At 48.2% G+C, this 27,425-nt stretch overlaps 1 protein-coding gene across 3 annotated transcripts; it reads left to right on the top strand.

Moving 5' to 3' along the window:
- LOC144674655 (complement C1s subcomponent-like) lies at window positions 1–26,439 on the top strand. Of its 3 annotated transcripts, none has more exons than XM_078535909.1 (9): window positions 1–146; window positions 4,787–5,003; window positions 6,441–6,615; window positions 10,330–10,452; window positions 11,863–11,984; window positions 15,072–15,150; window positions 17,267–17,404; window positions 19,901–19,975; window positions 25,592–26,439. In XM_078535909.1, exons 1-9 carry the CDS (start codon window positions 142–144, stop codon window positions 26,341–26,343), a joined length of 1,686 nt encoding a protein of 561 aa, XP_078392035.1. In that variant the 5' UTR covers window positions 1–141; the 3' UTR covers window positions 26,344–26,439. The 3 variants fall into 3 exon arrangements, with proteins under 3 accessions (XP_078392035.1, XP_078392036.1, XP_078392037.1); XM_078535910.1 differs by having other exon boundaries at window positions 30–146; window positions 19,904–19,975; XM_078535911.1 differs by lacking the exon at window positions 19,901–19,975 and having other exon boundaries at window positions 30–146.
- The last annotated feature ends 986 nt before the right edge of the window (window positions 26,440–27,425 follow it).

The following is a 27,425-nucleotide window of genomic DNA, read 5'->3' as shown; positions in this document are numbered from 1 at the left end:
GAGATGTGGAGGTTGAATGTGGTCACACACCCAGCCTGCTTATTGGATCGTGTGTAAATATTGTGATAGCAGGAAAAGCACTAAACACGGGGCCTTTAATAAGTTAATCCTTTACCTAGGCAGAGCCTGCAATGAGGAAACATGTGGTAAGTTCGAAAGAGAATCTCAATGTAATGAATGTTTAATGTGTCTGAAGTGCAGGGAGTGGGTGATTTTATTGCCGGGAACTTTATTTATTTAAAGTAGGTGAAAGTATAGTCCTTATCTCAAGGCAGTCAATAACCGTTAACTGGCAGCCTTTTTGAAAAGAATTAAAGACTTGCATTTCTACATGGTGTTTCTCACAACGGCCGGACTCTCGAAGACCTTTACAGCTAACGAAGCACTTTTTGAAGCATGGAATGTAGGAGATGCGGCAGTCAATTTGTGCACAGAAAGCTCCCACAAACGACAAAGTGATTAATGACCGGGTAATCTGTTTTCTTTTTTGCTGTTGTGACGTTGATTGAGGGATAAATATTGGCCAGGTCACCGCCCCCCTGCTCTCCCTGAAAGCGGTGGCCAAGGGGGTCTTTTACATCCACCCGAGCGGGCAGATAGGGTCACGGTTTTACATCTCATCCGGAAGACGGCGCCCACAACAGTGCAGCACTCCCTCCCTACGGCACTGGGGGGTGTCTGCCTTGACTTTTATGCTCAGGGCCAAGAGTGGTACTTAAATCTGGAGCATTGTGGCCCAGAGACGAGAGTGCTACCGAGACATAGCTGGCTATTATTGGTAAAAGAACATTTTAGATGGAGGTTTATCATGTACATTTTCTCATAATCCATCATCTTAATAATAGCTTTTAGTGGAGATAGAAAATTAGCTTAACCATTATTTATTGCATATTCATGATCCATTTGAATTTTTTTATACAAATACTGTTTTTGGTCAAGGAACTGATGTAAGGTGCATCATTCATGCAAGGAAAGAATCATTGGGAACGTTACTGGACACTAATCCAAAGATTAAACTTAATATGATAAATGGACCCCAGGTTAGATGATGAAGCATAAAACTAGACACAATCTGGATGAGTGCAGCTCTAATACTCAAGGAGCTGGACATCATCCAGGACAAAGCAACCCATTTGATTGGCACCACACCCACAAACATTCACTCCCTCCACTACAGATGAACAGTAGCAGCAGTGTGTGTACCATCTACAAGATGCACTGCAGGAACCTACCAAGGCTCCTTAGGTAGCACCTTCCAAACCCACGACCACTACCACCTCGAAGGACAAGGGCAGCAGACGCATGGGGAACACCACCACCTGCAAGTTCCCCTCCAAGCCCACTCACCATCCTGATTTGGAAATATATCGGCCGTTCCTTCACTGTCGCTGGATCAAAATCCTGGAACTCCCTCCCTAGCAGCACAGTGGGTGTACCAACACCACATGGAATGCAGCGGCTCAAGAAGGCAGCTCACCACCACCTTCTCAAGGGTAATTAGAGATGGGCAATAAATGCTGGGCCCAGCCAGCGACACCCACATCCTGTAAATGAATCCTGTTCTTAGTTGATTTATTAACAGAATGCAGCATTCTATATGTTTACCTACAACCTACTAACCCAGTATCCCAGCAGTCTCTCTTTATAAGTGCTTTAAGTACTTAATTAAACAAAGCTCTTTACCTATGGATCTTAATATAATTAACTTAAGTTAGTGATTCAGAGACGTAAGTTCAGACCCTACAACACTGGGGAGAAGTTTGCATTTAATTAAATAAATAAATCTGGAATAAAGAGCTTGCATCAACAATGGTGACCATGCAACTACCTGATTGCAGTAACATCCCACTGTTTACGGGGGGGTTATGGTCCCGCGAAACCTTGCAAATGGCGAAACCATGAGTGATGAATGTGATCGTCAGTGGGAGTCAGTTGGATGGACCCCCAGCAGGTGTGAGGGCAGCGTTACCTTGTGCAGTTACCCTGCAGCAAATTGCGGCACCTGTAACGACAGACGGCGGGAGCCCCCTGAGCAATGCAGGAAAACGTTAAAAAGTGACCCTCCCCCTTTAAGAAAAAAATAATGGATCCCCTCGAAACTGGCAGGCAAAACTCGGTGAGCATTTCGAAATTGAACAGACGCGCTATTGCAGCTCTGGACCAAGAGATTCGGACACTTCCAGGTTAACCTCTCCGTTCAGTTGCAACTATTCCAGGCAGCGTTTCCCACTCCTGTTTTAAAGGCGCTTTAAAAAAAAAAGAGAGAACTGTAGGTCCATGGCCAGGGCTAAAGGAAGGGATCAGCTTCCAGAGGTTTCTCCTCAGGGAGAGGAAACGCCGATAAGCAGATGTTGCCCACACGATGTGTGATGTGATGTACAAAGTACAAAGCGTCGGTAAGGGAAAAACATGAACAAGGAAGTCACGGAAATCGGAACTTCACCCTATTGCCACAACCCGTCTAGTTCACTGATGTCCTATAGGGAAGGAAATCTGCCGTCCTTACCCGATCTGGCCCACATGTGACTCCAGGCCCACAGCGTTGCCCCCAGAAACGGCCGAGCGAGCCACTTAGTTAAGGGCAATATGGGATAAGTAATAAGTGTTGGCCTTGCCAATGAACCCACAAACCAGGATGAATACAAATAACTGGAGTTGATAGGTCAGGTGCCCATACAAATACACAGGGATGTTACAGCTGCTAGATAAATGCAGGTTGCTGAGCAGTGGGCAGCACTCTCAGAAAGTCAGAAAGTTGTGAATTCATCGTTCCACTGAGAGACTTGAGCACCAAGCTCAGCGCTGACACTCCAGCGCAGTGCTGAGGGAGTGCTGCACCGTCATGATGCTGTCAGTCAGGTAAGGCGCTAAACCGAAGCCCTTTCAGGTGGAAGTAAAAGATTCCAAGGCACAAATTTGAAGAAGAGGACAGAAGTTATCCTCGGTATATGGTGTTTATTTATCCCTCAACGAACATCACAAAAATAGATTGTCTGGTCAATATCACAATATCACAAACACAGATTCACACAAATACACAGAGAGACACACACAAACACAGACTAAGACAAATACACAGAGAGACACACACAAACGCAGACTGAAACAAATACGCAGAGAGACTCACACAAACACAGACTGAAACAAATACGCAGAGAGACTCACACAAACACAGACTGACACAAATACACAGAGAGACACACACAAACACAGACTGAAACAAATACGCAGAGAGACTGACACAAATACACAGAGAGACACACACAAACACAGACCGACACAAATACACAGAGAGACACACACAAACAAAGACTGACACAAATACACAGAGAGACACACACAAACACAGACTGACACAAATACACAGAGAGACACACACAAACACAGACTGGCACAAATATACAGAGAGACTCACACAAACACAAACTGACACAAATACACAGAGAGACTCACACAAACACAGACTGACACAAATACACAGAGAGACTCACGCAAACACAAACTGACACAAATACACAGAGAGACACACACAAACACAGACTGACACAAATACACAGAGAGACACACACAAACACAGACTGACACAAATACACAGAGAGACTCACACAAACACAAACTGACACAAATACACAGAGAGACACACACAAACACAGACTCATACAAATATACAGAGAGACTCACACAAACACAGACTGACACAAATACACAGAGAGACACACACAAACACAGACTGACACAAATACACAGAGAGATACACACAAACACAAACTCACACAAATACACAGAGAGACTCACACAAACACAGACTGACACAAATACACAGAGAGACACACACAAACACAGATTCACACAAATACACAGAGAGAGACTCACACAAACACAGACTGACACAAATACACAGAGAGGCACACACAAACACAAACTCACACAAATACACAGACTCACACAAACACAGACTGACACAAATACACAGAGACACTCACACAAACACAGACTGACACAAATACACAGAGAGACACAGACTGACACAAATATACAGAGAGACTCACACAAACACAGACTGACACAAATACACAGAGAGACTCACACAAACACAGACTGACACAAATATACAGAGAGAGCCACACAAACACAAACTGACACAAATACACAGAGAGACACACACAAACACAGACTGACACAAATACACAGAGAGACTCACACAAACACAGACTGACACAAATACACAGAGACACACACAAACACAGACTGACACAAATACACAGAGAGACTCACACAAACACAAACTGACACAAATACACAGAGACACACACAAACACAAACTGACACAAATACACAGAGACACACACAAACACAGACTGACACAAATACACAGAGAGACACACACAAACACAGACTGACACAAGTACACAGAGAGACACACACAAACACAAACTGACACAAATACACAGAGAGACACACACAAACACAGACTGACACAAATATACAGAGAGACTCACACAAACACAGACTGACACAAATACACTGAGAGACTCACACAAACACAGACTGACACAAATACACAGAGTGACACACACAAACACAGACTGAGATAAATACACCGAGATACGCACAAACGCAGACTGACACAAATGCACAGTGACTCTAAACCTGATACATAAATGCGAGTTGTTATAATTATTGCTGTAAGAGTTTGCGTGCATCTTTTTGTGATGTTTCTTCTACAGGTTTCTGGCAATTTGCTTCGCTTAGCCCTAACAAGCAACATTTGATTGATTTGACGCAGGTCACCTGTATTGTTGCTCGTCATGATGCCTGCATCCTGTGCCATTCACCTGAAGCAACCTTCCGGAGAATTCTCTTCCCCTAACCACCCTCTGCGTTATCCGACTAACAGCAGTGAGACCTGGGACATCTCAGCACCACAAGGCTACATTGTCAAAATTTACATCCCTTACTTTGACATCGAAAGATCAGAGGGATGTCAAACAAGCCACTTAGAGGTAAAGGCAAAAGACTGCAGACGCTAGAAACCTGAAACAAAAACAGAAATAGCTGGAAAAACTCAGCAGGTCTGACAGCGTCTGCGGAGAGAAAGACAGAGTTAACATTTTGAGTCCATGTGACTCTTCTTCAGAGCCACATAGAGGTATTGGGAGTGCAGGGGCACTGGAGGACAGGCAAGAAAGATTTCCAAGGGTGGGTCCAAGAGCTGAGGTTATACAGATCAGAAAAGACCTTGAGAAGAGAAAGTTAAGGGGGTGACCTGATGGAGGTAGTTATGATTGAGAAGAGGTTTGATAGGGTAGATGTGGAGAAGGTGCTTCCACTTGTAGAGGTGGATTAAAACTAGGGAACCATCAATATTGGATGGACGCTAAGAAATCTAACTGGGGACTCAGGGAGAAACTACCTCACCCAGAGAGTGGTGAGAATGTGGGACTCCCTACCATAGGGTTGAGTAGTGTAGATTCATGAAAAGGCTAGTTGGATAAATACAAGAGGGAGAAAGGAATAGAAGGATAATATGTCATTACAGCACCGAAGGAGGCTATTCAGCCCATCAATTCCTTCTGGCCCTCTGTAGAGCAATCCAGTCAGTCCCATCGCCCCCCCAGTCTAACCCCGCATCCCTGCGAGTTTATTTCCCTCAAGTGCCACCCAATTGCCTTCTGAAATCATTCATCGCCTCTGCTTCCACCCCCTTCATGGGCAGCAAGTTCCAGGTCATCACCACTCACTGCGTTAAAACAAAACACCTCCCGCGCATCCCCCCCCCGCCGAATGACTTGCCCGAAAACCACCTGTGTCCCGTAGTTCTTGCCCCATGGGGTATTGGGAACAGCTTTCCTGTGTCTACCTTAGCCAAACCTTTCGTAGTCTCCCCAAAAATCATTGTTAACGGTTAGGCAAAGTGAGGTGGGGAGAGGCTCAGGTGGAGCATCAACACCAGCATAGATCAGTCGGGCTGAATGGCCTGCTACAGTTCTACATCCTATGCACTGTCACCACGTTTGCTATTGATCGAAGGATCTTGCTTGGGGCATGTTACTCTTCCAGAGCGGTATGACTTGCAGCTCAGGGAGTAGATTACGGACGAACTGCAGGCCAGAAAGACAGGCCGAGCGTCCTCCTTGGGCATCACCCTCAGTCCCAGAGTCAGCAGGCTTGTGGCTTCGCAAGTCCCACCTCAGGGACCTGAGTATGCAAGTCCAGGCTTGACACTGGCGGTACCGGTATTGAGGGGGGGTGCTACCCTGCCGGAGGTGCCGTGTTCCAGGAGAGAAATAAAAAACCTCCCGAGGCCCCTCTCAGGCAGACGTAAGCAACCCTGTGGCCCCCCCCACCGCCACTTTGAGGGGAATTACTCCCTGCAGAATTCCCCAGCCTCTGACCTGCCCTTGCGATGGTTACTAATAACACTCGGACTTTAACTGCAGTTCCTTTCAGAGGGGAAGCAGCTGGCTAAACTGTGCGGGAGGTGGGAAGATGACGGAGGTGACCCAGGACTCCACGAATATTATTCCTCCCGGGACTCACTGAGGGTTTCATTCGCGTCAAATGGTTTCGAAACCACGGAGTTCACAGGCTTCCTGGCACTCTATTCCCACGTTGGTAAGTCACAAAGTGAAGTGGTTCCCGCAGGGACATATCGACCTTGTCGGATTGCAAGGCTGGGCTGTAAATTCTCCACAAGCAGAGCTTTTTGCATTCTTTGTCCAGTAGGACCCCTATCTCACAGCCAAAGTGATTTGGCACCCGGAAATGTATTTAGGTTTTCGTGCCTCGGAACCAGGGTGGCTTATCTGGAATATTTTTTTTACAGGATTTGTGTGTCCCTGAACAGGTCTGCATTTATTGCCCATCCCTAATTGACTGTGAGAAGGTCCCAGTGACACGTCCCCTCAAACCTCCGCAGCCCATGTGGTGAAGTTGCCGTCAGATGGCGAGTTCCAGGATTTCAACCCAGGAACGGGCTAGGTCAGAGGCTGGGAATCCTGCGGAGAGTAACTCACCTCCTGACTCCCCAAAGCCTGTCCACCGTCTACAAGGCGCAAGTCAGGAGTGTGATGGGAATACTCTCCACTTGCCTGGATGAGTGCAGCTCACACAACACTCAAGAAGTTCGACACCATCCAGGACAAAGCAGCCCCACTTGATTGGCACCACATCCCCAAACATTCACTCCCTCCACCACCGACACACAGTAGCAGCAGTGTGTGTACCATCTACAAGATGCACTGAAGAAAGTCACCAAGGCTCCTTAGACAGCACCTTCCAAACCCACGACCTCTACCATCTAGAAGGACAAGGGCAGCAGATAGATGGGAACACCACCACCTGGAAGTTCCCCTCCAAGCCACTCACCATCCTGACTTGAAAATATGTCGGCCGCTCCTTCACTGTCGCTGGGTCAAAACCCTGGAACCCCCTCCCTAACACCACATGGACTGCGGCTGTTCAAGAGGGTGGCTCATCACCAGCTTCTCAAGGGGCAATTACGATGGGCAATAAACGTCAACCTTGCCAGCGATGCCCACATCCTGAAGATAATGTAACAATTGTGCAGAAGGCTTCTTTCGCTAAACACAAGGGTAAGAATGCACTTACAATTTATTTACTTGGTAGTCCAGGACTTGAGTACCGCTAAAAAAGAGACATGTCATGATTTCATCTTGCACTCATGAGGACACTTCACAAGAGCAACAATACAAGGGGAAACAACAATTCATATTGTATGTGAAGATGGTGCTGATTAATTGGCAAGTGGACTCTGATTGGTAGAGGTGTTGCTATGGAGAATGCACCAGTGATGATGACTGACCATCATCTTCTATTTCCATCTAGAAACACATATGCAAGAAAGAAATCGAATATAATAATAGAATGAGATGAATTCATGCCTGACAAATTTATTAGGATTCTTTGAGGAGGTAACAAGCAGGATAGATAAAGGGGAACCAACAGATGTAATATATTTAGATTTTCAAAAGGTGTTTGATAAGGTACCACACATAAGGCTACTTAATAGGATAAGAGCCCATGGTGTTGGGGGTAGTATATTAGCATGGTTAGAGGATTGGCTAACTAATAGAAGACAGGGAGTTGGGATAAGGGGGGCATTTTTAGGATGGCAACCTCTAACTAGTGGAGTGCCACAGGGATCAGCGCTGGGGCCACAATTATTTACAATATATATTAATGACTTGGATGAGGGGAGTGAATGTACTATCACCAAGTTTGCAGATGACACAAAAATAGGTGGGAAGGCAAGTGGTGAGGATGACATAAAGAGTCTACAAAGGGATATAGACAGGTTAAGTGAGCGGGCAAAAACTTGGCTGATGGAGCATAATATGGGGAAATGTGAGGTTATGCATTTTGGCAGGAAGAATAGAGGAGCTGAATATTATTTACATGGAGGAAGGCTGCAGAAAGCTACAGCACAGAGGGATTTGGGAGTCCTCGTGCATGAATCCCAAAAAGCTAACATACAAGTTCAGCAGGTAACAGGGAAGGCAAATGGAATGCTGACTTTTATTTCAAAGGGACTGGGGTATAAAAATAGGGAAGTCTTGTTAAAACTATACAAGATGCTAGTTAGACCACACCTAGAATACAGTGAACAGTTTTGGCCCACTTATCTAAGGAAAGATAGACTGGCATTGGAAGCAGTCCAGAGAAGGTTCACTAGGTTGATCCTGTCATGGGGAGGTGTTAATGCCTAAAACGTTATTGGAACTTATTTTTAAATTGGACTTGTAGTAGGGTCAGTGTCTATGTGTGTGCGTGAGTGTGCCTTAATTGGATTAAAGCCAGCCAGTCTGGGTGCTTTGATGCATAATAGTTTGAGATGTTACTTAGATAAACAAAAGGCTAGAAGGTAAAGAGTACACTTGCATTTGTTGAATAAACCATTCAAAAGAAGGGAGTAAAATCTTACACCTAGCTAAGAGACACCGAGCAATGTGTTTATATTACTAATAAAATTGGTGCCATGAAAGGGGTTTTAATGTTAGGAGAGATAAAATTAAAAAGCCTAGGATACACTGGAAAATTTACATTCATAGGAAAGGCTAGGTATAAACAGAGAGGAATTTGTGTGTGTAGATCAGAGGCATTTAAGATCTAAGCAGCCTTTAAGCCCTACAACTGTGTCTGCAAATGAACCAAATTGCAAGGGACCTCATTTTGAATTCGTAAGGTCAAATGTGCTTTGCCTGGTGTCTGTTTACAGTCTATGGGTTATTGTTGCCTTGGTGAAGATTTACCTGGGAGTGATTAATTTGACGATTTGTTTAAAAGTTATGATGATAGTAATTTGTAGACATGTGTATGTGTTTAATTTGTTGTTAAATTAATAAATGTTCAATTTAGTTTTATATATAAGAATCTCTTGAAGCTCAGTGGTCTTATTCCTGAATTCAGAGCTGCAGCTCAAACATACCCATTGAAAATATAGGTTATGACACTTGTTCAAGTTTCCTTCTGGGATTTAAACAACTCGGCCTTTACCAACTGCTGTGTCCCAACAATCCCGGGTATGGAAGGATTTTCTTATGAGGAGAGGTTGAGTAGGTTGGGCCTGTACTCATTGGAGTTTAGAAGAATGAGAGGGGGCCTTATTGAAACTTATAAGATTCACAGGGGGCTTGACAGGGTAGATGCTGAGAGGTTGTTTCCCCTTGTGGGAGAGTCTAGGACCAGAGGGCATAATCTCAGTGTAAGGGGTCGCCCATTTAAAATAGAGATGAGGAGGAATTTCTTCTCTCCGAGGGTAGTGAATCTGGGGAATTCTTTACCGCAGAGGGCTGTAGAGGCTGGGTCATTAAATACATTCAAGGCTGCGATAGACAGACGCTCCATGGCCTTGCGCCGCCCCCCCGCTTCCTATCTCTCTAAACTCCTCCGGTCCCTACCAACCCTCCGAGGCCTCTGCACTCCTCTAATTTTGGCCTCTTGTTGCATTCCCAACTATGATCGCTCCACCATTGGCGGCCGTGCCTTCAGATGCCTGGACCCCAAGCTCTGGAATTCCGCACCCCACCCCAACCTCCTCAACCTCTCCACCTCTCTCTCCTCCTTTAAGGTGCTCCTTAAAACCAAACTTTTTGACCAAACTTCTGGTCCCCCTGACCTAATACCTCCTCACAGGGCTCTGGGTCAGGCTTTGTTTTGTTACGTGAGGGGCGCTATATACATATAGAGTTGTTGTTGTAATTGGACCTCTGCCCCACCACCCCCCCACCACTCACTCAGAAGTCAAGCTGATTTTCTCTTCCCTCTTCTCTGTCCAATTTGAATGACTGGGGTCCCTCTCCGGCCCAGATGTCAACGAGTGTGAGCTGGATGGACATGGCTGCAGTCATTACTGTGGGAATACCGTCGGCGGGTATCACTGCTACTGCCCGTCTGAGTTCGCGATCGAGGGCGACCAGCGGAGCTGCAAAAGTGAGTACTTTTAAGCGTATTTTCTTTATCGGGGCTGCCAAACCAAACCGACAATGGTGGGCCTGCTCCTAGCTGGTGGGTCATGTCAAGCGTAGAACCTTTTGTTGCTGCGGGCAGTGTCCGCCGAAGGGGTGGTGTTGAGCGGGATTGCGATATCTGCTGCCTCCTCGCTCCTTCCGAGCTCTGCCCCCAGTCACCCGTTCACGGACCCCCTCCCCACCCCCCCCCGGCATTGGTGCTGGGCTGCGCTAAGATAGGCGTCAGCTTCAATCACTCCCTGCCTCAGTAGTTCATCAGGAGGAGTCAAGATAAGCCACGCGATAGCGGAGCAATGCCGGTTAGAGGGTTGCGACAGGTGACAAAGCATTCCTAGCCCAGAAATGGGCCACTCGGCCCATCTGCTCCATGCTGCTGTTGATACACCGCACTGCACCGACCGAGATAGATAGGTTCTTGTTTGGTAAGGGGAGATCAAAGGTTACGGGGAGAAGGCGGGAGAATGGGGGTTGAGAAACTTATCAGCCATGATTGGATGGCGGAGCAGACTCGATGGGCCGAATGGCCTAATTTCTGCTCCTATGTCTTATGGTCTTATGGTCACCGCCCCCACCCCCCGACCTCTTCATCTCATCCCATCAGCATATCCTCCTATTCCTGTCTCCCTCATGTGTTTGCCCCACTCCCCCTTTAATCCCCCGAGGCTTTAGACCTCCCCGGTGGTGGTGAGTTCCGCTTTCTCGCCCCTGTCCGGGTAAGGAGGTTCCTGCCGACTGAGATTACTGAGGGGAGGTTGCTGGATAACAGGGTATAAGGAAGTGGGGGTTGTCTTTTCCGACCCCCTATGCCAAAAGCATTGCGGCCACTTCTAACCCCTGCCTCCCAACCGGAAATTAGCCAGTTCATCCTTCCATTGGCTTTTTGACTTTACCCAGGTCCCTTTTCATCCCTCCCATCCCTCCATCCGCCCTATCTCACAGAGTTCGACTAGCGCACAATCGCCATTCTTCCCCTGAGCGGAGTAGGGTCATCAGCTCATGAGGGCGCAGGGCCAGGCCAATCGGCCCGCCGACCCAGTACTGCCCCTCTCTGTAGAGCAATCCAGTCAGGCCCATTCCCCACCCCCGCTCTACCCCCAGCATCATCCCTGCATCATTTCCCTCGAACGCCCCTCCAACTGCCTTTCGGAATAATCCTGAACTATCACGCCGCGCTCTGGAAGTTGACAATCCCGGTGATATTATTCTTCCGGCACGAACTCGCCCCCTACCAGCCGTGAATTCCAAACCGTGCGTGTGCGCGCTCCAATCGCCGCTTCCTGTTAATCGGCCGTGGCAACAGCAGCGCGGCTTTTTCTCACATGAACGGGTCGAATTGTTTTTAGCCGTTGCTGATGGTGCCTTTTGCCCGCAGGAGTGGAGACGTTTTGCCCCAACCGCGTCTTGCCGAACAGCCTCTTGGAGCCCTCCCGGCCGAGGTTCAGTTTTCGAGACTCGGTGAAGGTGACTTGCAAGCGAGGGTATGAAATTGTGGAGGTGAGCAGGCCACTTTGCCCGTTTCTCGGCGGGCATGGGGTCCCCCTCGTGGGCCTCAGTCTGGTCCGAAAGGCGTTTCATGTGAATCTCACGGTAGGGCACCCACCCTGACCTTCGACCTCAATCCCTTCCCATTAAACAGGCCAATCAACGCGGCCGGTGCCCAATTCTGGACTCCACCATTTTAGGAAAGGGCGTGTAGGCTTTAGAAAGGGCACAGAAAAGATTCGCAAGGGCGGTTCCAGGACTAAGGGACTTCGGTTAGACAGAATGATTGGAGAGGCTGGGGTTGTTCCCCTTGGAGGCGACGAGGTTTGAGGGGAGATTGGACCAAGGTGTTCAAAACCATGAGGGACCTGGACAGAGTAGACCATAAGACTAAGACATAGGAGCAGAAATTAGGCCATTCGGCCCATCGACTCTGCTCCGCCATTCAATCATGGCTGATAAGTTTCTCAACCCCATTCTCCCACCTTATCCCTGTAACCTTTGATCCCCTTACCAATCAAGAACCTATCTATCTCAGTCTTAAATACACTCAATGACCTGGCCTCCACAGCCTTCTGTGGCAATGAATTCCATAGATTCACCACTACCTGGCTAAAGAAGTTTCTCCTCATCTCTGTTCTAAAATGTCTTCCCTTTACTCTGAGGCTGTGCCCTTGGGTCCTAGTCTCTCCTACTAATGGAAACATCTGCCCCACGCCCACTCTATCCAGGCCTTTCAGTACTCTGTAAGTTTCAATCAGATCCCCCTCATCCTTCTAAACTCCATCGAGTATAGACCCAGAGTCCTCAAACGTTCCTCATATGTTAAGCCTTTCATTCCTGGGATCGTTCTCGTGAACCTCCTCTGGACCCTCACCAGGGCCAGAACATCCTTCCTGAGATACGGGGCCCAAAACTGCTCACAATATTCTAAATGTGGTCTGATAAGAGCTTTATAAAGCCTCAGCAGCACATCCCTGCTTTTATATTCTAAAGTAGATCGATAGGGAGTAGATAGGGAGAAACTGTTCCCATTGGTGGGAGGATCAAGAGCCAGATGACGCCGATTTCAATTGATTGGCAAAGGAGCCAACATTTTTTTTTAAAATTAGTTTTTAAGCAGCGAGTGGTTAGGTTCCGGAATGCTCCGCCTGAGAGTGCGGTGGAGGGCGGATCCAATCGAGACTTCGAAAAGAGAATTGGGTAATTGTTGTGAGGGAGGAAATTTAGCAGAGCGATGGGAAAGAGTGGTGGAGTGGGACCAGCTGGGCTGCTGTTGCAGATAGTCGGTGCACACCCGATGGGCCAAATGGCCTCATTCTGTGCTGCAACCAGTCCATGATCCTAGGATCCCAGGTCACGTGGATTACCGGATCAGACAGAGTAATGCTTCTGTACAACGTGAAATGAGTTATTACAATTCAGACAAAGGAAAGGTTCAATACTATATAGTATACACAGCACCATCAACCATTGCCAGGCAGGTACAATATGGGTTTGGGCACAGAGTTTAACTCCAATTAATTCCATACTGCACTTCACTCTTTCACGGTGTGTGGGCATCACTGGCAAGGCCAGCGTTTGTTGCCCATCCCTAATTGCCCTGGCTCTGAGTGGGCTTGCTGGGCCATTTCAGAGGGGCAGTTTGGAGTCAACCACGTCGCTGTGGGTCTGGAGTCACATGTGGGCCCAGACCGGGTAAGGACGGCAGATTTCCTCCCCTAAAAGGGGCATTAGTGAACCAGGTGGGGTTTTTGGGGGCCATCGCCGATGGTTTCATGGTCACCATGACCGAGATTAGCTACCAACTCCAGATTTATTAACTGAGGTTAAATTCCACCAGTAGCTGTGGTGGGATTTGAACCCCTGCTTCCCCGGCCAAGCATTAGCCTCGGCCTTTGGATTGCTCGTCCAGTGACATCACCACTCTGCCCCCATCGCCTCAAAGCCTCCCTTATTTTCCTGTGAAGCGTTGTCTTGCTGTCCCTCCCGCCGTGCGCTATCTTTCCTTCCTCGTTATCATTCCACGTTCCCTTTTTCTCTCCATTTCTGCTTTTCACGTTACTTTCTTCCCTCCTTCACGCTGTTAATCCTGCCTTTCATCCCACCGCCTCGCGAGCTTGGGAAAATCCACCAAGGAAACCCCTCAGCAACAAACAAGACCAAAGTGACCTCAATCGCCAAGCGGAGAACTTACAAAAGACCAAAACTAAGAGAGCGGCAAATGCGCTTGTCCATTTAGCAACTCAAACAAACCACCCCATCACAATTCGGAAGGGTTAATTGGGTTCTGATTGGAAGCTGACAGTAACAGCAAACTGCATTTATATAGCCGCTTGAACGGAGCAAAGCCATCCCAAGACGCTTCCCAGGGGCCCTTGTCAGACAGGATTTGACACCGAGCCCCACGTAACGACATGAGGGCAGGTTCTCGGTCCAAGAAGCCGGTTTTGAGGAGCGTCCTGAAGTTGGTGGGGCAGGGGCGGGGAGAGGGAAAGGTGGAGAAGCTTAGGGAGGGATTTCCGAAGCTTAGGGCCCAGACAGCTGAAGGCACGGCCGCCGATGGTGGAGCGACAATAATCAGTAACACGCAAGAGGCTAGAATCCCAGGAACGCAGAGATCTCAGAGGGATAAGGGCCTGGTGGAGGGTAAAGAGAGAGGGAGGGGGCAGGGGGGATTGGAGGGATTTTTCTTTCATTGGCTCATGGGGGTGGGGGCATCACTAGGCCATCCAGCATTTATCCCCCATCCCCCATTGCCCTTGACAACTGAGTGGGCCACTTAAGAGTAAACCCCAGGCCTGGTGTCACATGTAGGCCAGACCAGGTCAGGACAGCAGATTTCCTTCCCTAGAGGAGCATTCATGAACCAGTTGGAACAATCTGACAAGATCTTCATGGCCTTTATTGGACTTTCAACAGCCCCGTCCCCAGAACATTTACCTTGGGTTCCTGGATTATTAGTCCAGTAACAATGCCACCACACCACCACCTCCCCAAGCAAGGATGCCACCTAAGTTAATTAATAACACTGTGACTGATTGTGAAGACAGTTCTAGTGAAAAAAAACTAACGCTTTTGTTGTAATGTTCCCCTTAGGGCTTTAAGACGATCCCCAATTTTTTTGTAGAATGTCAACAGGATGGGACTTGGAACACTCCCGTGTACAGATGTCAGCGTAAGTGGTATTCGGCGTGTTCTGGAATTATCTTCCTCATTAATCTACTGAGGTTGGATTACACGTAGCCGGTGCTGGTCTGCGTAACATCGTCAGGGCCTTCGTCTCACCTTAGTAAGGACGGTCATGAAAATATCGGATTGGCGCATCTGGTTCACTCATGCCCCCTTTGGGGAGGGAAATCTGCCGTCCTTACCCGGTCTGGGCCTACACGTGACTCCAGGCCCACACGCGATGCAGTCGACTCTTCACTGCCCACTCAGTTGCCACAAAACCGCTGCGGAGTTACCTACACCACACAGGGGCTGCAGCGGGTTCAAGAAGGCGGCTCACCACCACCTTCTTGAGGGGCAATTAGGGAGGGGCGATAAACGCCGGGACCAGGCCCAGCGACGCCCGCATCCCCCGTGAGCGAAGAAGCGAAAAAAAGGTCACGTCGGGGAGAGGAAAATTGGAACATCGGCGGAAAATGGCAGAGGTGGAACCGAGTGCAACCGAGTTGAATGCTGGGCACTGAGCGTAGCAGACAGGAAATCAGTTAATGCCCGCTTTGCCTCAGCGCCCGCTCTCCACCAGCTCCTGACCTTTACGCCTGAATCCATGGTAAATGCTTAGAAATGGCCGGCAGTGATATTGGTCCCTCGGGCTCAGCACGTTGCAATGAGATTGCTCTGCCTACCGGTCTAAGACGGGCTGTGAAACACGCTCACCGCAATCAACTCACCTCAGTAAGGGTGGCCAGGAAAATATCAGATTGTCGTTAAAAAAAAAAACCCCATCTGGTTCACTCTTGCCCCTTTAGGGAAAAACCCCATCTGGTTCACTCATACCCCATTAGGGAAAAGCCCCATCTGGTTCACTCATACCCCATTAGGGAAAAACCCCATCTGGTTCACTCATGCCCCTTTGGGGAAAACCCCATCTGGTTCACTCATACCCCCTTTAGGGAAAAACCCCATCTGGTTCACTCATGCCCCTTTAGGGAAAAACCCCATCTGGTTCACTCATACCCCATTAGGGAAAAACCCCATCTGGTTCACTCATACCCCATTAGGGAAAAACCCCATCTGGTTCACTCATGCCCCTTTGGGGAAAACCCCATCTGGTTCACTCATACCCCATTAGGGAAAAACCCCATCTGGTTCACTCATGCCCCTTTGGGGAAAACCCCATCTGGTTCACTCATACCCCATTAGGGAAAAACCCCATCTGGTTCACTCATACCCCATTAGGGAAAAACCCCATCTGGTTCACTCATGCCCCTTTGGGGAAAACCCCATCTGGTTCACTCATACCCCCTTTAGGGAAAAACCCCATCTGGTTCACTCATGCCCCTTTAGGGAAAAACCCCATCTGGTTCACTCATACCCCCTTTAGGGAAAAACCCCATCTGGTTCACTCACGCCCCTTTAGGGAAAAACCCCATCTGGTTCCCCTTCAGGGGAAGGAAATCTGCCGTCCTTACCTGGCCCCAGTCTACACGTGACTCCAGGCCCACAGCGATGTGGTTGCCTCTTAGATGGCATCAAGGCAATTCAACTGAGTTAGCGAGCGAATAGGGGATGGGGCGGTGGGGGGGTGGGTTAATTGCAGACCAATTCGGTTAAAGGGGTATTTTAACCCAGGTCACTTGGCAAGATACTAATGGCGCTATCTGAAATAGCAGTTCCACTCCCCAATGGCAACTTGCATTCATACAAAAGCAAAATACCGCGGATGCTGGAGCGTCTTGAAAGAGTAAAGGGGGAGCGGAGAGATTTCGGGAGAGAATTCCCAGGGCTTGGGGCCCAGGCAGCTAAAGGCACGGCCGCCAACGATGGAGCGCTTAAAACCGGGGTGGGGGGAACACTCCCGCGAGGTCAGAATCGGAGGGGCCGCGGAGACCTCGGAGGGTGGAGGAGGCTGGAGGAGGTTACAGGAGATGGGGATGAGGCCGGGCCGTGGCGGGATTAGAGCGTTTTTGTAAATCCGGGATGGACCGGGAGCCAGTGTAGTTCAGCGAGCCCCAGCGGGGGAGGTGACAGTGGCTGGAACTCTGTTGAGACGTGATCTGCAGCGCCAGACAGCTAGCCCGACTGCAAGGTGACTCTGTTCATTTTTTTGTGCTCTCCTTTAGCTGTCGATTGCTCGTATCCACCTTCGATTGAGAACGGGCGGGTCGCATTTATTACCGAGACCGATATCACCACCTATAGATCCACAATTCGGTATCAGTGCAATGAACCTTATTACCAACTGGAATCAGACAGCAGCCGTAAGTAGGTTATATTAAAGAAGAATATATTTTCGGAAGGGAAGTAATAGCCTGAATGCCAGAGGGCCACTGGACATCATATTCACTTGTGGTTACTTTGATGTTAGACGACGCTAAACGTTATTATTGCTGCTGAGAAAAGAAACGTGTCAAAGCTTTTCATCTTGCACTCATCAGGACACTTTACAAGATACCAGCACAAGGGGGAAAACAACAATTTATACTCTATGTGAAGAGAGTGCTGATCGGCTGGCAAGCGGGCTCTGATTGGTAGAGGTGCTGCCATGGAGAATGTACCGGAGATGGTGACTGACAGTTAACTGCCAAGCATTGTTTGAAATTTATGTACGGTCTTGGCCCCAGAGAGAATACGCCAAGTAGTGCCATGGGATCTTTTATGTCAACATGGGAGAGGGCAGACAGGACCTCGGTTTAAACAGCTCCACTGAAAGATAGCACCTCCAGCCTAGATTTTAGTGTTCAGGGGGACTTGAACCCATGACCTTCTGACTCAGAGGAGAGATGTGACATGTAGTTTGAGCACGCGGAATGCGCAAAAGTTAAAAAACAAAGTCCCTTTTATTCCACCGGTATCCAAACTGTATAAACTGCCAAGGGAAAGCGTAACTCCAAGAAACAACTGTTACAGAGAGTATTCACCGCTGAGGCTCCAGTTCTCTGTCCTAGTTTGGCAAAGCACAGCACCAGCACTCATCAGGCATCTTCAGACTTGTCCTGCGGCTCCTGGCTGGAGTCCTCTTCCCCCCCTTTCTCTCCAAGGGCCTTCTCAGACTCAGTCGGTCAGTCTGACTGGGTCCCAATTCCTCTTCTGGGCTCTCCCAGCAGTGAACTGGGACCAACTGGGTAGATCTTTCAGAGACATCACACACACAGCGGCCAAATGGCCTCCTTCTGTGCTGCATTGTGTTATAGCACAGCCACTGGTAAATGCTGAGTTGCTCAAATCTCAAGAGGGAAACATGAAACAACTGCCGCAACTTGTTTTGCAACTTGTATAAATTTCGAGATGTGTGCCTTGAATTCGGTAGTAATAAGACCACCGAGTCTTATAGGTTTTTACAAAACTAGATTAAACATTTATTAATAAGAGAAATGATTTTAAGCATATACGTATGTCTATGAATCACTACTATAATAATTTTTAAATCACCTATTAAATCTGACCCCCAGTCATACTTTTGTTAAGGCAACAGTAAGACACATAGATTTTAAAAGACCCAGACAAAGAAACATGACACCCTGAACCAGTTAAATTCAAAATGACCTCCCTTAACTTCAGTTCTTTGAAAACAGCAGCTTGAAGCATAAATGCTGAAGACTTTTCACACTTGTTAAACCTTAACAATGTTTACCCTTACACACAGCCTTCACTCCTTTATACATATTTTCCCCTTTGAATTCAAATTCCCATTGTTTCACTGTGTCTTTGGACTTTACCTTTCTGATAATAAAAATCTTGCATAGTACTAAGTTTACCAGTAATTTTCTGGAAAAATAAACACACTGTTTCTAAACTTCAACTGGCTAGGTGACATACTTTACTCCCTCTTTTGAAAACAATCTAGTCTTGTTTATTTAAAAATGCAAATATCCTTTTACACCTTACATCCTAAACTTCTCCCACATATACCATGTTTACATCAAAGCCTTCAGACCAGCTGCCTTTAATCCAATTAAGTCTAACACACACACACACACACACACACACAAACAAACACACACACACACACACAGACATAGGTACCATTATTTTACAATAAATTCCACTAACATTATGAGAATTATTATACCTTCTTGACAATTGTTCTATGATCTCATGACTAATAAGCCACAGATCTTCCTTTAACAGCACCTCCCAAACCCATGGCCTCTACCATCTAGACAATAAAGGCAGCAGATGCATGGAAGCACTATCACCTACAAATTCCCCTCCAAGCCCACTCACCATCCTGACTTGAAAATATATCGGCCGTTCCTTCACTGTTGCTGGGTCAAAATCCTGTAACTCCCTTCCTAACAGCACTGTGGGTGTACCTACACCACAGGGGCTGCAGCGGTTGAAGAAGGTGACTCACCACCACCTTCTCAAGACACACTTAGGGATGGGCAATAAATGCTGGCCCGGCCAGCAATGTCCACATCCCGAAAACAAATATTTTTTTGTATGAAGTCTCATAAATGACTCGTAAGATATATTGGATAAGAGTGAAAGTAAAACCAAAAATGGCAGAAATAGTGGACCCTGGTCCTGGTCCAGTCAGCAAGAATATAGGGAAGGCTTTGCGGGAGAGATGATCAACATTGAAATGAGTGCGAGACAGGAATGAGTTTAACACGGTCACTGGAATAGTCCAAGGGGAAAAAAACCTGGGTTGGAATTTTGAATGTTGACACATCAGAGCCCAGATTAAACTGAATTGGTTTTATGATTTAGTGAATGCCTCTGTTGACGAATGTGCTGTGTTCTCTTGACAGAAGAATTTGTCTGCGCTGCTGATGCAACATGGAAGAATAATGGGACAGGACAAGCCCTCCCGAAGTGCACTCCAGGTATACGCAGTGATCGTTATTGACAAAATGCAGTCATAAATAATAACTGTCGCTTCATAGCACAGAGCTTGAATCTTGCTGGAAAGTGAGTCACGTTGCCCAAGCTTTTTTGTTTTGCACTCACCAGGACAAATGCAAGAATGCCAAATTTCAAACAATCGCTACAATTTATGCTACAGGAGAAAAGTGTGCTGATCGGTTGGCAAGTCTCTGATGAGCCAAGGTAATGCAATGGAGGAAGGGACCAGGCTCCCCAAGCTCCTGGCTAATTCAAAAAAGGCACAAGGCTTGAACATATTCTTTTTGTTTGCAGAGAACAGGTCCCTGCATATGAATGCATGTTGCTTCTAGCAAGCATAAATGAGCCACATTATGAACTCAACTTATTATCATCAATTGGTTGTTTGTGTGGCTATTAGCACACTCGAGATTGCTCAACAAGTGCTGCCCAATCACAAAACCCCATCTAACAGTAGAGATTTTGTGTTGGCTGAACTTGTAATGTGGCTCCCGTTAAGCCTTGCACCGTTGTTTTGAATTACCTGGGAGCTTGAGGAGCCAACAGCTCCCTATTATTTTCTCCGTGGCAACACCTCGGCCAATCAAAGTTGACTTGCTGGGCAAAATCAGCACCCATTGCTCCTGCAGTTCGTACTCATTGTAGTTGTGCTCATTGGAAATTTGGCATTCTCGCACTTGTCCTGATGAGTGCAGAAGGAAAAGTTTCAGCAACACTGTCTCTCCTTTCAGCAATTAAGAGGACGTTGATTAATTTAAAAAGTGTCGGGATAGGAAGCAAATATGTTTTTTTTTAAAAGTTACTTAGATGGGGTCATTTTAATCAACCAGCCAAGAATGATGCAACCCAATGCTTTAAGCGGTGCCCAATTTTATTCTCCAAGTTGCCCCCTCCCCCCCTCAACACCCACCCCCCCACCCCACCCCTCGCCAAGACCATTTCCCACTCGGCCACGGGAGCGCATATTCACCCCAATTTCCAGAGGGCCAGGCAGGTTTTATCATTGTTGAGTAAACACCCGTGACAAAGACCGAGTCGTCCTCCAGTGAGGGGCTTGGGTTACTCTCCCCGTTCACAGTGGGAGCTGGGAGGCAGGGAGAAGCACCAGCTCATGCCGCAGGTTCGTGCCCTTTATCCATCCAGCCGTTTTAAACGGGATGAGTGCCCTGCAGCCGATTTTGCCAATGACCAAACTCATGCATGGCAGGGTGTATGAACCTGACTTGGAGCTGGAGTTAGGGGGTGCCCACATTATTCAGCTCTTGGTATAACTCACCCCGATGCTGGTTCTGCTCATATAAATGCCCCCGCACTCCGTGGATGAGCCTGTCAGTAATTTATGCAATTTTGATTGCACCCAAAGTAGCAAAACATCAAGTGGGGCATAAAGCCAGCAGGGACATGATGATGGCCTGAATAACCCCCTCCTATGCTGTAAGAAGCCTAATGGAATGTTGTCTCTTGTTATGAGAGGAACTGAACCAAGAATTAAGGATGTTATACTTCAGTTATACATCACGTTGTTGAGACCGCATCTCGAATACTGTGTGCAGTTTTGGTCTCCTTATTTAAGGAAGGATGTAAATGCATTGGAGGCGGTTCAGAGGAGGTTTACTAGATTGATACCTGGAGTGAGTGGGTTGTCTTATGAGGAAAGGGTTGGACAGACTGGGCTTGTTTCCACTGGAGTTTGGAAGAGTGAGGGGGGATTTGATTGAAGTTTACAAAATCCTGAACGGCCTTGACAAGGTGGACGTGGAAAGGATGTTTCCTCTTGTGGGTGAGTCCAGGACTAGGGGGCACTGGTTTAAAATTAGGGGTCACCCTTTTAGGACAGAGATTCTCTCTGAGGGTTGTGCGACTTTGGAACTCTCGGCTTCAGAAGGCGGTGGGGGCGGGGTCACTGAATATTTTTAAGGCAGAGGCAGATAGATTCTTGTTAGGTAGATGGGAACATGAAACTCAAAACACAAACAGATGAGCCATGGTCTTATTGAATGGCGGAGCAGGCTTGAGGGGCTGAATGGCCTACTCCTGCTCCTATTTCATACGTTTGTAACCATTCCATGTTTCTGTTGGTTGTAACTCAAGTTAGAATTCATGCTTCAGCTAGGCCAAGCCCTGGTTAGACCACGTCTGGAGTTCCTGTGAGCAGTTCTGGGTCCCACACCTTAGGAAGGACATATTGGCCTAGAGGTACCAGAACGATACCTGGAGTCTAGCGGTTATCAGCTATGGGACGAGATTAAAAACACAATCGTCCGGTAGCAAGGACCTTGCTGAATGTGCTGCAAAGAGAGAAAAGTTGTTGAAACTTTAAGCTTTACACTCATCGGGAAAAACACAAGAATATTGTTCAGAAAAAAGAGTTTCTTTTTATTTGTTCATGGGATGTGGGCATTGCTGCTGAGGCCAGCATTTATTACCCTCGTTCAGAGGGCATTTTTTTTTTAAACAGAGTCAATCACATTGCTGTGGGTCTGGAGTCACATGTAGACCAGCAGATTTCCTTCCCTAAAGGGCATTAGGGAACCAGATGAGTTTTTATGACAATCAACAATGGTTAGACAGATCATTAGACTTTTAACTCCAGGTTTTTATTGAATTCAAATTCTACCATCTGCCGTGGTGGGGTTTGAACCCAGGTCCCCAAACTCTGGGTCACTAGATTACCAGCCCAGTGGCAATGCCACTGTGCCACCACCTTTTGTCAAGGAGAGAGTATTTTTGCTGGTTGGAGAATCTAGGATTAGAGGGCATCGCCTAAAAATTCAACCAGGCCTTTCAGAAACGGAGTTAGGAAACACTTCCACACACTAAAGGATGGTCGAAAGTTTGGAACCCTCTTCCGCAAATGGCAAATGGCATGAGATCGATTGCTCATTTTGAAACTGAGATCGATATCGTGAGCCAAAGGTATTGAAGGAGATATGGGGCACAGGCTGGTACATGGAGTTAGTTCACAGGTCATGTTAGAGTGTAGGTGGAACAGGTTCGAGGGGCTGAATGGCCTCCAGCTGTTCCGACGTTCTTAAGTAACTGATTTGCTCAGCGTCTATAACTGACCAGCATGCTCTGTCGGGCATGTTCAGGGTACGAGGCTTGTACCACACTTAGACACTCACCCGCTGATTTAAAGCACAATGTGCACTCCATTTCAGAAGGAATTCCCGTGACATGTTGCAGGGTAGGCATGGATTCTTGATCAACAAGGGGGAGAAAAGGTACCATTCAGATCAGCCATGACCATATTGAATGGCGGGGCAGGCTCGAGGGGCCAAGTGGCCCACTCCTGCTCCTAATTCATAAATTCATAGGCAAGAGTTCTCGACTGTGGCACAGTGCAGGGTCACTCAGTGAAGAATAACATGGAAGATGGGAGAAAAAAACCTGATTGAGTTGAATGTCAGAACAGGTCCAACAGCCTGAATGGCCTCCCACCATTGTTCTTCTGTCCCTAGCGAATGGGGACATCAATCTGCATTTGCACATAAGGGACTGAACAGCTTTTTGGAGTCCTATCAGGCACAGAATAACAGAAATGTTACAGCACAGAAGGAGGCCATTCAGCCCATCATGTGCGCACCGTCTCCCCGAAGGAGCAATTCACCCCGTGCCATTCCCCCGCCTTCTCCCTGTAATCCTGCGCGCTCTTCCTTTTCAGGTAATAATCCAACTCCCTCTTGAAAGCCTCGATGGAGCCTGCCTCCGCCTCACCCTCAGGCAAGCGCGTCCCAGACCCCAACCACTCGCTGCGTGAGAAAGCTTTTCCTCGTGTCTCCATGGCTCCTTTTACCAATGCGCCCTGGCATTCTCAGCCCTCCCACCAATGGGGACAGTTTCTCCCGCTCTGCGCTGTCCAGACCCCACCCCCTCATGACTTTGAACACCTCCATCAAAATCCCCTCTCAACCTGCTCTTCTCTGAGGTGGTTTTAAAGGAAGTGGCTGCAGAGACAGTGGAGGCATTGGTCGATATATCCCAGGACTCACTGGATTCCGGGAGGGTCCCAGCGAATTGGAAAACTGTTAATGTAACGCCCCTGTCCAAGAAGGGAGGGAGACAAAAAGCAGGAAACTATAGGCCAGTCAACATAACATCTGTCATTGGGAAAATGCTAGAGTCCGTTATGAAGGAAGAAATAGCAGAACATTTAGAAAAGCTTAACACAGTCAAACAGAGTCAACATGGTTTTGTGAAAGGGAGATCGTGTTTGACAAATTTGCTAGAGTTCTTTGAGGATATAACAAGCAGGGCTGATAAAGGGGAACCAGTAGATGTAGTGTATTTGGATTTCCAGAAGGCATTCGATAAGGTGCCACATAAAAGGCTATTGCACAAGATAGGAGCTCACGGTATTGGGGGTAATGCATTAGCACGGATTGAGGATTGGTTAACACACAGAAGACAGAGAGTCGGGATTAATGGCTCTTCCTCGGGTTGGAAAGACGTAACTGGTGGAGGGCCACAAGGATCAGTCCCAGGGCCTCACTTATTTACTATCGATATTAATGACTTGGCTCCAAATTCACTGACAATACAAAAATAGGTGGGAGGGCATGTTGTGATGAGGAGATAAGGAATCTGCAAGGGGATAGAGACAGGTTAAGTGAGTGGGCAAAAACTTGGCAGATGGAGTTTAATGTAGGAAAGTGTGAGGTCATGCACTTTGGTAGGAAGAATCAAAAAGCAGACTATTATTTAAATGGAGAGAGACTCCAAAAAAGTGCAGCACAGAGGGATCTGGGTGTTCTTGTGCATGAAACACAAAAAGTTAGCATGCAGGTGCAGCAAGTCATTAAGGCAAATGGAATTTTGGCCTGTATTGCTAGGGGGTTGGAGTTTAAAAATAGGGAAGTCTTGTTACAACTGGACAGGGTGTTGGTGAGGCTGCACCTGGAGTACTGTGTACGGTTTTGGTCCCCGTATTTAAGAAAGGATATACTGGCATTGGAGGCAGTTCAAAAGAGATTCACTCGGCTGATTCCTGGGATGAAGGGATTGACTTATCCAGAACGGCTAAATTTATTCATTAGAGGTTAGAAGAACGAGGGGTGATCTTACTGAAACGTACAAGATTCTGAGGGGGGCTTGACAGGGTAGATGTTGAGAAGATGTTTCCACTAGTGGGGGAATCTCGAACTAGAGGACATAGTTGCAGAATAAGGGGACACTCATTTAAAACTGAGATGCGAAGGAATTTCTTCTCTCCGAGAGTAGTGAATGTCTGGAATTCTCTACCTCGGAGAGATGTGGAGGCTCGATCACTGAAAGTATTTAAAGGGGGGGTGGGTAGATTTTTGAAATATCGAGGAGTTGAGGGCTGTGAGGAGCTGGCATGAAAGAGGAGTTGAGGCCTGGGGCAGATCAGCCATGATCTTATTGGATGGGTTGGGGGAGGCTTGAGGGGCCGAATGGCCTCCCCTTGCTCCAATTTCTTATGTTCTTATGAAAGCAGCCCCAATTTCTCCAGCCTACCCCATCCAATCTCGTCCGGGGACGGACAGGGCAAGTGGCCAGCCTTGGGAGGGGTGGGGTCAGTCGATGGAGGAGATGGTTGGCAAAGGTTCTAAGCTTTGCTCTTGGGTGTGTTACAGTGTGCGGCAAGCCAAGTAACCCTATCATCTTCCGCGAGAGGGTCCTCAAAGGGTCGGTGGCAAAGAGGGGCAACTTCCCCTGGCAGGTCCTCATCCAGCAGCCAAGCGGTGCGGGGGCGCTTATTTCAGACCGGTGGGTCCTCACCGCAGCCCACGTGGTTCAGGAGGCGTCCAGCTTGCCCATGATGGCGGGGATCACGAATTCGAAGGACCTGAAGCACGGGACCCGGCTCCACCATGACCAAATCTTCATCCACCCGGGTTACCAGCAGCCCGCCGGTGAAGGCTACAACTACGACAATGACATCGCCCTGGTCCGGCTCCGGTCCAAGGTCCAACTGGGCCCCGACCTCTCGCCCGTGTGCCTCCCGGCCAGGGACCCGCAGCATGCGGTGCCCGTCAGCAAGGTGGGGCTGGTCTCCGGCTGGGGTATCACCGAGAACCACACGCTGCCCGCCGACCTGATGTACGCCCGGCTGCCCGTGAAGGACCTGGAGGAGTGCCGCAGCCAAACCTCGGGTCACCAGGTCACCATCACCGGCAACATGATCTGCGCCGGCGACGACAGAGGCTCGGATAGCTGCCAGGGCGACAGCGGGGGGGCTTTTGTGTTCGCCCTTCCCAGGCCCAGGCAGAACCAGTTCTTTGTTGGTGGCATTGTCTCCTGGGGCATTAGGTGTGGCACTGTCGGGTTCTACACGAAGGTGGTCAACTACCTGGACTGGATTGGGGAAACCATGAGAAATAATTAACCTTTTTGAAAATGCCGAACGCCGCCGATTTGGAAAATCTGGGTGTTGGCGCGCGCGTTTCCAATGAATTAAAACTGAAGCATTGTTCCCGTGAAATTTATCATCTCTGGCTGAAATCTCGCAGCGATTCCCACAGGCTCCCTGACCGCGCGCCATCAAAGTCCGCTGCGCGGTATAGAGCATTGCTGGGGGAAAAAAAAGGCACGGGCTTGAGTTTTCAGCTCGGCGGGAGAGCGCGGAGGGCGAGGCCGGGAAGCGGACCGGCCGACCGCCATCAGCCCTGGCCAATTAACGGGTGAAACACGCGCTCTCAAAGGCTCAGCGCTGCCGGGGTTGTGGTGGGGGGGGTGGTGGGGGAGGGGGGGTGCGATGAGAGAAAGCAGAGAGCTGCCTCCGGGACCCCTTGGGCGGGGTTTCGTGAAAAACGCAAAAAGCCGCCCTGCCGATTCGCCCGCCCGCCAACCGGACTGCCGGCCGAAATTTCACGCGAGAGCGGGACGACATCGGGACGCTCGCCCGATATCCCCGTCACGCGGGTTTTTTACACCCGATCAGGTCGGGTGCCTGCCCGCCCGTCGGCGGGACGTAAAATTCTACCCGTGCTGTCAAAGCCTTTCGCCTGGCACTCATCCGGACAAGTGCAAGAATGCCAAATTTCCAAAGGGTCACAACAATTCGTACTGCGTGAGAAAAGGGTGCTGATGGGTTGGCAAGTCAACTCTGATTGGTCGGGGCATGGCCATGGAGAACGTACCAGGGAATGTTTGTGTCCCCCCCACCACACACTTTTGCCTCATTCAAAAAAGGTCCAATGCCCGGACATGCTCCTTTTGCCTGCAGAGGGCAGGTCCCTATATATGAATATACGTAGCTTGTAGCAAGGGTAGGTGAGCCCAACTTAACTGGCTGTTAGTGTCAATCTTAGCACACTCAGGGTCGCTCGGCAAGTGCTGTCCAATCGCAGAATCGCACCTAAAATTAGACTTCAAGTTCCGAGATTTGCAAGCATGGACTGGTTGAGTATGGTCATCCTGTTTGATGTGCAGTTTGGTATGATCCGCTAATCGTTGCGACGTATGGCC

The sequence above is a fragment of the Cetorhinus maximus genome, unplaced genomic scaffold, assembly GCF_964194155.1.
Source record: "Cetorhinus maximus unplaced genomic scaffold, sCetMax3.hap1.1 HAP1_SCAFFOLD_744, whole genome shotgun sequence".
NCBI lineage: Eukaryota > Metazoa > Chordata > Chondrichthyes > Lamniformes > Cetorhinidae > Cetorhinus > Cetorhinus maximus.
The sequence above is the reverse complement of the archived record's forward strand: the minus strand, read 5'-3'. Positions and strand labels throughout refer to the sequence as shown.

Excerpts from the sequence above, each read along its gene's own strand:
- LOC144674655 (XM_078535909.1), top strand. Across the intron at positions 6,616-10,329 it reads GGCACTCTATTCCCACGTTG|ATGTCAACGAGTGTGAGCTG; the intron begins GTAAGTCACAAA and ends TCTCCGGCCCAG. Across the intron at positions 15,151-17,266 it reads TCCCGTGTACAGATGTCAGC|CTGTCGATTGCTCGTATCCA; the intron begins GTAAGTGGTATT and ends GCTCTCCTTTAG.